Below are 10,399 nucleotides of genomic sequence, written 5' to 3'. Positions count from 1 at the left end.
GCGCACGTTGGCGAGAGCGGGGGGAACGGCTGGAGCGCGCGTGGCTCGGGCCAGGGGAGTGGGCGGGTGGGTGCCCGTGGGCGGAGCGGCTCCGGGACTGAGTGGCTGGCAGCTGTGTCTGCGAGAGCAGCAGCATCACCCGGGAGCGAAGCCTGCGAGACTCCGCCTAACTGACACCCAAACTCGCCCTCTCCCTCCCGCAGCCCCAAACTGGAGGCAGCCGCGCGGCGGAGCAGCCTCGGCGGCGGCGGCGGCCCGCGCCGCGACCCCGGCCCCGCCCCCGCCCCGCACGCGCAGCCCGCGCCGCCCGCCGGCCGAGCCCCGCGCGAGCCCTCGCCCCCTCGCCGCGCCCGCCGCCGCCGCCTGCCCGCCCCCGCCGGCCGGGCAGCCCCGCGCCTCGCTAGGGCCACAAAAACAAAGGCAGCATCCGGGGCTGGGTGGCTGCGAACGGCCATGGAAGACTGGGCTGGCCGCCTCCCCGGCCGCGCCGCCGCCGCCGCCGCCGGCAGGGCTCCGCTGTGAGGGGGCCGGGGCGCCGCCGCCGCCGCTGGGCGTGAGTCCGCCAGGCGAGAGCCGAGCGCCCGGGGAGGGGCGGGCAGGCCACGACGATGTCCTCGGCCGTGGGGCCCCGCGCTCCGCGCCCACCCACCGTGCCGCCCCCCATGCACGAGCTGCCCGACCTGAGCCACCTGACCGAGGAGGAGAGGAACATTATCATGGCAGTGATGGACCGGCAGAAGGAAGAGGAGGAGAAAGAAGAAGCCATGCTCAAGTAAGCCACCCCCAGCCGCGCCACCCGAGCCTCCGCGCCTCCCTCGGTCCATTCACCGCTCGCCCGGTCCTCCCGGCTGGGAGTGGGGGAGGGGCGGGCGGAGGCGCCCGCGGGGCGGCCGGGGGCGCGGGGCTTGAACTGGGGAAGAGGCGAGGGGCGCTGGAGGGAGGCGAGGATGCCACCGAACCGAGAGCCTGGGCGTCAGCAGGAGTCAGGAGGGGATGGCTGGAGACCGGGGTGCAGGGGAGGGTTGGGTGGACACGGACCCCCTGGGGCTGCGATATGCAGAAGCTGAGAAGAGCTGATCCCACCCAAGTGGAAGGGCCTTGGGCTGGGAGCAGGTTAGGGGACCGGCTAGGAGTGGAAGAGAGGGGAGGTGGGAAGCAGCGGTGCTGAGAACAGCTCCTCTTCTCTTCTTGGAGTTGTTTAGCAGGTTGGGGTTACCCCAGTGAAGGGTGCCAGTATTTACATAAGAAAAAAATTTTATTTTTAGTGTTCATTTTGCTACTCATTCACCTCACAGATCAAGGTTGGGTCTTTTTTGGGGGGCAGTTGCCATCTTTGGTAACCTGCTTCCCCAGCCTCTCTTGAACATTTTATTCACAGTCTTTTGCACAGAATATCTGTGTGAAGACCCATTTTATTACTCACATGTAATATCATTGGCAATGCAAAGTTTTTAATGATGGGAGAAACTGATGGGGACTCTGGTCTAAATAAAAAAAGAGGTTCCTCTTTACTGGTTTCCAAGGGACCTCCGGGGCCTGTTCAGTTCCTGGTGCAAGCAGTGCAATAGGAAATTGGATATTTGCACACATCTCCCCTCTTTAAAGCTCATCAGCCCTTCAAGGGATCCCTGCCCAGTGGCCCGGTTTCCTGTGTGGGGCGCATGCTGGTGGTGCAGGAGTGTGTGACACAGTGCTGCTCACACGTGCTGGCATCCAGAGTTGGTGTCCCTGCCCCTCAGCGGCACACCTAGAGTGGAGCTGAAGGGGACCTCCACCTGCGTTCCTTTGGGAGGTCTTCATGTATGCAGGAAAGTTTTCAGCTCAGGCATGAGGGAATTTAGAGACCCTGACTGGGACTAATTCCTTGGTGTCCCCGGTGTTCCTGGGGGCACAGGATTGACATGAGGAGCCAAAGAGAACCTGTTGCATCTTGAGTTACCTGAGAGTACAGAAGGGACGGGGAGGGAACAGGGGCGACAGCCGGCAGAGGAGCACTCCCAGCGTGGCTCTGCCCCAGCCCTAGCACTGCCTCCCGAAGAGAAGATGCTGCTCCCAAAGGTTTCTCCTGCTTCCCCTCGGGTGACAGTTTCTCCCTGGACAGGAGCGCAGTGCGCTGCATTCACAGACTGCTGGGTACCCACCAGTAGAACTGCCACCCAGGTAGGAGAGGGGAATATTGACAGGGATGCCAGGTCACAGCAAGAGGAGAAACCCAGTCATTCCTGCCCTTTCATTGTAGAGTCAGAAAAGAGCCATTAACTTGGAAGGCCAGAGCTGGCCTGGTTCTATAAAGAGCAGCAGGTTTCTGAATTCCCTGCTTCTCATCCTCTCCCCCTGCAAAAAAACAAAAAAAACAAAACTAACAAACAAACAAGCACAAACACTAAAAAACAAATCCTTTAAGCCTGCGGGCTTGAGGGAAGCAGAATGCCCCTCCATGTGCTGCCTCTTACTAGTGGAACAATGACGTCCCTGGTGCTGCAGCCTTCCCCTCTTCTGAGATTGGAAGTAATGGATGGTGTCCGATGGTGCTGCTGTCTGTCTGTCTGGTTGTCGGTCCGTCTGTCCTCACTGGTTGCAGCCCCTGCCCCTTGTCCCGGCCACCTTTTCAGCTGGTCAGGATTTACAGGTTTGCTACCATTCCTTTTGATGTTCACTGCAGACAGCAGGTGGATGGAGGCCTCCAGCAGCCAGTGAAAACCACGGGCTGCTGCTTGACAGGGTCAGAAAGGAAGGGGAAGGCACAGGCAAGTAGTGGCCATCACTCTCTGTCATTGGCTGTTTCAGGGATGGCGGAAAGTCAGGGATTTTAAGTGGGAGAGGGTGAGTTTTAGGATGAAATCTCAAACCTGCTAACTGCCTAAGCACAGCAATAATAAGGTGGTACGGGCTCATATAGATGGATAAAGATGAGGAGTGCCGTCCAATTGCTCATGTCTAAGACATCTTTCCCGCTGCTGATCCTATGGCTACTGCTGTCCACTGGCTTGCATATACTGTTCCTTTGTTGCAAGGATTCACAATATTGCAGTGTGTGATGCTGTTATACAACAGCCCTCTAATCCTGGACCTCTGCATTAACTTTATCAATCAGCCTCCTCTGCTAATGTCTTGGCCTTTTGTGCAGTGGCAGACTGGTGAGTATTTTGGAATACCAGTTTGATGCCATGTAAGCGTGTTATTTTGAGTGCAATTAGTGGAACAGTGCTGTAAGTTTTTTTAGGATGCACTTTATGTCTTAAAAAGCTGGGGATCACAGCAGCTATTCAGATGACACATGCGTCTATATGGGAACTTAATGACACATAGTCAAAGGTGTTAGCCTTTTCTAAACTTTGAATAAAAATAGATAGGAAAACAGGATGCTTTCCATAGGACCTTGAAATATCGGTTAAACCGGAGATAAGTTTTTGTGGTAATGCTTAAGCCCTTGCATTGCATATGTGATAAATTCACAACAGATTATACAAAGCTAAAGTTCTGGTGACAGAGCAGTTAGACTTAAAATTCACTGTTGTCATCACTGCAGAACCATCATCTTGAGCTGCCTACTGTGCATGCTCTCTTTTCACCATGTATAAAAATAGGCATTGTGACAGAGAAGATAGAAAAGTGATGGGTCAATATGCCAAAGAAACATCAGGAAATATCAATTAAAATAGAGTTGTACAGTTTTATCAGTCTTGATTGTAAATTACTACTTGAATTTCATCTTGATAATGTTTTTAAATATGTGTAAATGGGAGATAAACTATTTTCACCTCAAGATTTCAGAAAATCTTTATTTGAAATTACAAGTACTTCATCATAAAAATAATTCATTTTGTTGGCAAAGTGAACTGATTTTCAATATGATTGATATATTATAAGAAAGAGTTGACTCCTGCAAATAATCTTTAATTGTTGGTTTACTTATCCAAAGATAAGAGGTCTTTTCTTAGTCTGAGGAGAGTCTTTTGGGGGGAGTGTGTGTGTGTATATCCTGGAGATTTTTTGATACCTAACTTTTTCAGTGAAGTAATTTTCACCAGACACCCTGAGCAAAAATATTATACAGGTTGAAAACTGCATTATCTGGGACCTAAATCAGAGATCTCACGAGATTTCAAATCTTTCTTTCTTTCTTTCTTTCTTTCTTTTTTTTTTTTTAAATAAATGCTTCATAGAAAAGGGAGCTACAGAATAGTAGAAAAGAGAAAAAAATAGAGATGGAGTGAAAGGGATGGTTTGAGAATGGAGATTGAGAACCAGATTAGAATATTTAATAAAACTACTAACATATTGAGCATTTACCTCACTTATTCAAAGTGGTTGTTGACTCACATACCAAATAATTGAACTGCACTCAAGTTTAATATGTATATTTTAATTCTCACAACACCCTGTTCAGAAGTAGGGTTAGGTCATATGATCCTCAAATCCTCATCTTATACTCAGAGTTCCAGTAATACACTCATCTGACTCACATGACGTGGTCCAATCAGCACTCCTACCCAGACTCATGTACACTCATCTGACTCACATAACGTGGTCCAATCAGCACTCATACCCAGACTCATGTTCTTTTTTTTTTTTCTTTTTTTTTTTGTACTTTTCTGAAGCTGGAAACAGGGAGAGACAGTCAGACAGACTCCCGCATGCACCCGACCGGGATCCACCCGGCACGCCCACCAGGGGCGACGCTCGGTGCCCACCAGGGGCCGATGCTCTGCCCCTCCGGGGCGTCGCTCTGTCGTGACCAGAGCCACTCTAGCGCCTGAGGCAGAGGCCAAGGAGCCATCCCCAGCACCCGGGCCATCTTTGCTCCAATGGAGCCTTGGCTGTGGGAGGAGAAGAGAGAGACAGAGAGGAAGGAGGGGGTGGGGGTGGAGAAGCAAATGGGCGCTTCTCCTATGTGCCCTGGCTGGGAATCGAACCCGGGTCCCCCGCACGCCAGGCCGACGCTCTACCGCTGAGCCAACCGGCCAGGGCCTCATGTTCTTTTTTTAAAAAATAACTTAATTTTTTTTTTCAGTAACAGTAGACATACAATGCAGACCTTTTATTCTGAATCCAAGTATTTTCCCCACACACTGTACTGTTCTACTACAGCTTATATTTCATCTACCTTTTTCTTAAATTAATTTCTCTCCTAGGTTTCAGAGAAGTGGCTTGGCAAAAGGTGAGGCTGATTCCGAGGGTTAGCTGCTGACTTGACGAGAGCCTGCAGCTTCACCCACACTCTACTTAGTAGTTCTCCTGTGGATTGAGGAAGGGGAATTGTTTCCAGTTCAAAGATAGTAACAAGCATCATGCTATGGTCAAGAGACCACTTAACTTCAGATTCAAGCATTTTGGAGTTCTAGATCTAGTTCTGCCACTTACAGTATAAACGTGGGCAAGAAAATTAAACTGGGATTCCACGAGGTTCTATTTTTATTACAAATCCTGCAATTCATGGTATGAATTGATTTATAAAGAGTATCAACTTTTGGACTTCTCCCTCTCTTCTTAACAAGGAATTAAACACTAACTTTTCAAACGTCCATAATATCCACTTCCATCCCTGAGAGGACAAAGAAGGTAGAACAAGCAAAACTTTTGTGACTTCAGCTTTTTCTCTCTCTCTGTTTTCTCCCTCCAAGCAATTATAATATTGTGGCTTGGAATGTATCCCTAGGCCCAATATGAGAGACCCGAATTGACTGGGAAGAGGAGGAAAAGTAGACTGGGCAGCTGGGGGGAGGAGTGTTAGCATCCCCGTGTATGCAGCATGTTTTCATTGGGTTTGCAAAGATTTTTATATCATACACCCACAAATATTCCATCATATTGCTGAGGCAGGGTGGGTAAGAAGGGAGAGGAAAAAGGCAATAGTGTTGAGAGAAAGTGACTTAGCCATGTACAGGTGTCTACCAGTTCTGAGGAGACACTGCATTCGGTCGAAAAGCACCGGGGGAGAAAACCTAGAACCTGTCACTCAAAGTCTAATCTCCTTCACACCATTAATGGATAAGGTTAAATTTAGGGAAGGGTAACCCTGAACTCTATTGGGGTTTTCCATTTTCAACAGAAACCTATCTTGGTAAATGTACATGCTCAGTATGAAGTTCTCTAATACTCCTGGAGAAAACACAGCAAAGGGAAGCCTGAAAAAGGAAAGGCGTGAGGAGTTAGAGGGAATGGAGAATAAGAAGCGTAGCCATTCGTTCTCATTTTTGCCAACCTGCCGTGGCTTTCTTTCAATTTGTATGTATTCCTTCTTAATCACAACTGAGGGGCACCATGGTTTAAGTAAATAGATGACTAAATTTGAAGTAGAATATGGAGACCTGTGTGGGCTATATGTGTTTCTTCTGACTTGACTAGAAAGATTATATCTTGGGAGTGTTACTTGCTCAATTTGTTAAATGGGAAAAACAATTTTCTATATAGTGTTAGAATTGTATAGCACGCTTCCTAGAAAGACATCAAATATGGGAATTCCTGAGGTAGTATTGTTTTTCTCCCACATCTGTAATTTACAGATAGGCAGGCTTTTGTACCATGGATTACAAAGTCCATTGTGTTGCATCTCGTTTTATCTTTTGGGGCTATTTTATATTTTTAAGTAACAGTTTACTTTTTGTCCTATGATATAAGTAGGATAATTTAGAGCTGGTCCTGAGAGTTGAAAGTAAATAGGCCCAAGGCACATTCCAACTTGAGTAATAGAACCCAGAACCCATGTACATTGACTCTAAGTCTTCAGTGTTCTCGTAAGTCGTTTTCAAAGTGCATCAAACTGTGGGCATTATGGTTGGTTTCCCTCTTCTATTGGGGGAGGAGACTACCATATCTCAGTGCCTTCTGTGTGCCAGGCATTGGGCTGGATACTTGGCCCATTTTACTCTGTCTCGTGCTCACCTCCTGATTGATGAGAAGCCCATCCTGTCAGTATTCTATTAGTATTTTAGCATTAGTGAAATTCCCAGAACTAGGTAGATATCTTCCTGACCCTTTGCTCATGACATCTGATCCTGGATTCCAGAGAATAAAACGTAAAAGGAGCCAGAGAAGAACTTCACATGGTCAAGTGGCATTTACCACCCTTCCCAGGTCCTCTTGCCTCCACTCTCTAGAACTGGCTATAGTGACTCACGAACCCTATATGCCCCTGGGGCTTTTCTGATCTCCTTGCTCCTTTGCTCAAAGTATTCTCTAATCCCATAGCAATTTCCCACCATCCTCCTCCACCATGAGGTTATCTACTTCTCTGTCTATTGTACTGAATTCTCTTTATTAGGTAGGCCATTTAGAGCAAAAACAAAGTATCCTATCCTATCCTATTCAATTCAACAATAAGACCATCTTTACAGGTGTTAGAATTGGGTCAGGCATTGAAGCTGTTGGAGTAGAATAGAACGTCCGCTGCTGAGAACCCAATGTTGGCATAGATCCTACCATGTTTTAGTTGGTAGGTTTTAAAACTGTCATGGCCAGAAAGGGAGATGGCCTAGATTCTGGCCTTAGTTTCTTTATATGCCAAGAGGGATTGATAATGCCTGTCTTTCTTGCATTATGAGGCTTTAACATAATATTGGCGGCACTTTTAAATTTCAAATTGATGTAGAAAAGGAAGGTGCCATCTTTACCGTAGAACTATAGAGGAATCCCAAGATCATCTTTTCCTGAGGTCCTGCTACTTGAGGTCCTGTGGAGCCGAGTTCTTATAGACCCCACCCACCTTGCCATGCTAGCGGTACAGGGCGCTGGGCTGCAGCTGCCGGTGCCGAAAGGTAAACTGAGTCTAGGATTTGATCTGAGCTTCCCTTTACCTTTTCTTACATTCTGATTTCTTTCTCATGAAACAGTTCATAAATATCTTTAGCACATAAAGCAATGTGGGCAAAATGATAAATTCTGAAATACGTACCTAAAAGGCAACAATCCTAATTCAGACATGAGAAGTGAAATTAGCTTTGGGTCATTTCTTCATATGTAGAGAAATAGACTGATGATTTGAGTATCACCGAATTTCACCAATTTTTCATTTTCTGAATTAGCTGAATAAAGGGCCAAATACTTGTGTGATAGTAGTTTCTCTTGTGTATCAGTTTACTGTTGGGTGATGTAATGGATTGTATGTGTTTAACAACTTTTTAAGATTTCGTTCTGGATGCTTTAAGTTTTTTGTGTGCATATCCTCTCACTCTTACATCAGGTTTATATATGCTTAAAGATTCGTTTTCTTCGGATGGTAAGAGGGGAATATGCTCAGAATTTACTTTACATATTTCTACCCCTGTTGCTATCTTGTGAAAATATCTTGTACCCATGAACCTTTATTTAAAGACAATAGAGTTGTTTAAAAAGAGAGTGACTGTACCTGTTTGTTTGCCCAGGACAGTATCTGTTTATGCCTATTTCATGCTATACTTACAGATAGTACCTCTTTCTCTCAATTTTAAGTTTCAATCTGGATGATAAACTATGTGGTTTTCCTCTTTATAATTTTTGCTTCCCCCAACCTAATTATTCATTTAGAACTTCAAAAGAGAAATTAACAGTGATAAAATACATCTTCTCCACAAGTAATGCTGACAAGTTGTGCACATAAAATCTTGGAACTCATTGTTTGGTAAATGGAAAGGCTTTTGCTGCAAAGGATGTGTTATCTTTGATGGAGGCTCAGTGGAATGCTACCTTTGTGGCAAAGTAAAATTTCAAAACATTTTTAAAATAACAGTGGCTATGAATTGCAACTGCACACAGGATTCTCTTTATGAAAAGTCCCTTTTGGGGCTTGCAAAAAAGCAGCCTGCAATTTAGAGAAGACATTTAAGTAGATTTTAGAATGCAGTATTTTGAGAACTCTTCTATAGTTTAGATCAGTGGTAGTCAACCTGGTCCCTACCGCCTGCCCACTAGTGGGCGTTCCAGCTTTCATGGTGGGCGGTAGCGGAGCAACCAAAGTATAAATAAAAAGATAGATTTAACTATAGTAAGTTGTTTTATAAAGATTTATTCTTCCAAAAAGCGAAAATCCGACATAAAGTACTTGGTAAGTAATTATTATTATATGCTTTAACTCTGCTTTATAAATTTTATAAAGTAAAGTTACTTCCCTACTTTATAAATCACCATTACTGTGGAACCGGTGGGTGGTTAGAAAATTTTACTACTAACAGAGATACAAAAGTGGGCGGTAGGTATAAAAAGGTTGACTACCCCTGGTTTAGATAGTAATAAGGTAATGTTATAGAAAGTAATTTTGTGCTATTTGAAATTAATTAATGGGCTTAATTAGATATTAGTTCTTTTAGAGAACCATTGTAAGCCACACATATCTTTATATGATAAAAAGGATAATGCGGCCTGACCTGTGGTGGCGCAGTGGATAAAGCGTCGACCTGGAACGCTGAGGTCGCCGGTTCAAAACCCTGGGCTTGCCTGGTCAAGGCACATATGGGAGTTGATGCTTCCTGCTCCTCCCTCCCCCTTCTCTCTCTCTCTCTCTCCTCTCTAAAAATTAATAAAAGAAAAATTAAAAAAAAAAAAGGATAATGCCTCACTAATGATTTATATATTATTTAGTATATACATTTTTTTTTTAGTTTCCATTATTGTACCACATAATTATTGGCTGGATGATGCCATTTTATCTACATGAAAAAGATATGTGAATTGAAAACAAATCAAGGTGTCTCTCATGTAAATGTGTCACATAGTTTAGCTTTTTTAAATGGGCTCTCATGCATGATGTGTATATTTACTAAAGGGAACTAATATAAAGTAGTTACTGATGAAGTTTTCTGGCTATATTTGTTAGACTTTATGTAGTCCATTCAATTAGCTCCCAACTTTCTGTGCTCAAATCATTCTGGATATTTGAGATGTGTTCTTACTCTCAAAGATATTAAGGTATTGTAAACTGCTAAGTAAGACTATACTTTCAGGGGTCATTTCTATAGTTTGCAAACTGCTAAGTAATCAGCACACAAGCATCATGTGCCCCATTGTTGTTTTGGTCATTTAAGCATAGCTCTGAACAAATGCAATGAGAACGTCTCTATTCAGGTGTAAGCTGTTTTGTTTTCAATTTATGGGGTTTATATTTTAGAAGACTAGGCAGGTGGTATCTGAAATATCTAAGGAATGTATGAATGAATCAATGTGTCAGGTTTCTTCAAATATAGGGTAGGATATATATCCACATACAGGGATTCTATCCAGGGCAGAAAGATTACTTAGAGTGTTAGTAGAAAGAGATGAAAACAAAAGTAAAGTGACTGAATGGCTTTTTCTTTTAGACTTCACACAGCTAAGCAGTTTTATATCTTTCTTAGCTATCTGTGTCTTGTAATATATTGCAGCTTAAGTCTTCTTACCAAACCTTCCTTTTCTGGGGAAAAAGTGTATATATTTTACTGTCTGGTAT

General features: G+C 44.9%; 1 protein-coding gene across 36 annotated transcripts in view; it reads left to right on the top strand.

The window, feature by feature from the left end:
* The first annotated feature begins 372 nt into the window (after positions 1 to 372).
* RIMS1 (regulating synaptic membrane exocytosis 1) overlaps positions 373 to 10,399 on the top strand; it is a 469,012-nt gene continuing 458,985 nt past the window's right edge. For all 36 annotated transcript variants that reach the window (XM_066359079.1, XM_066359077.1, XM_066359044.1 and 33 more), the window contains exon 1: positions 373 to 772. In XM_066359079.1, coding sequence (XP_066215176.1) covers positions 609 to 772 — 164 coding nt within the window. In that variant the 5' untranslated portion in view covers positions 373 to 608. The remainder of the gene's footprint in view (positions 773 to 10,399) is intronic.

Source organism: Saccopteryx leptura, chromosome 1, assembly GCF_036850995.1.
Source record: "Saccopteryx leptura isolate mSacLep1 chromosome 1, mSacLep1_pri_phased_curated, whole genome shotgun sequence".
NCBI classification, from domain to species: domain Eukaryota; kingdom Metazoa; phylum Chordata; class Mammalia; order Chiroptera; family Emballonuridae; genus Saccopteryx; species Saccopteryx leptura.
The sequence above is the reverse complement of the archived record's forward strand: the minus strand, read 5'-3'. Positions and strand labels throughout refer to the sequence as shown.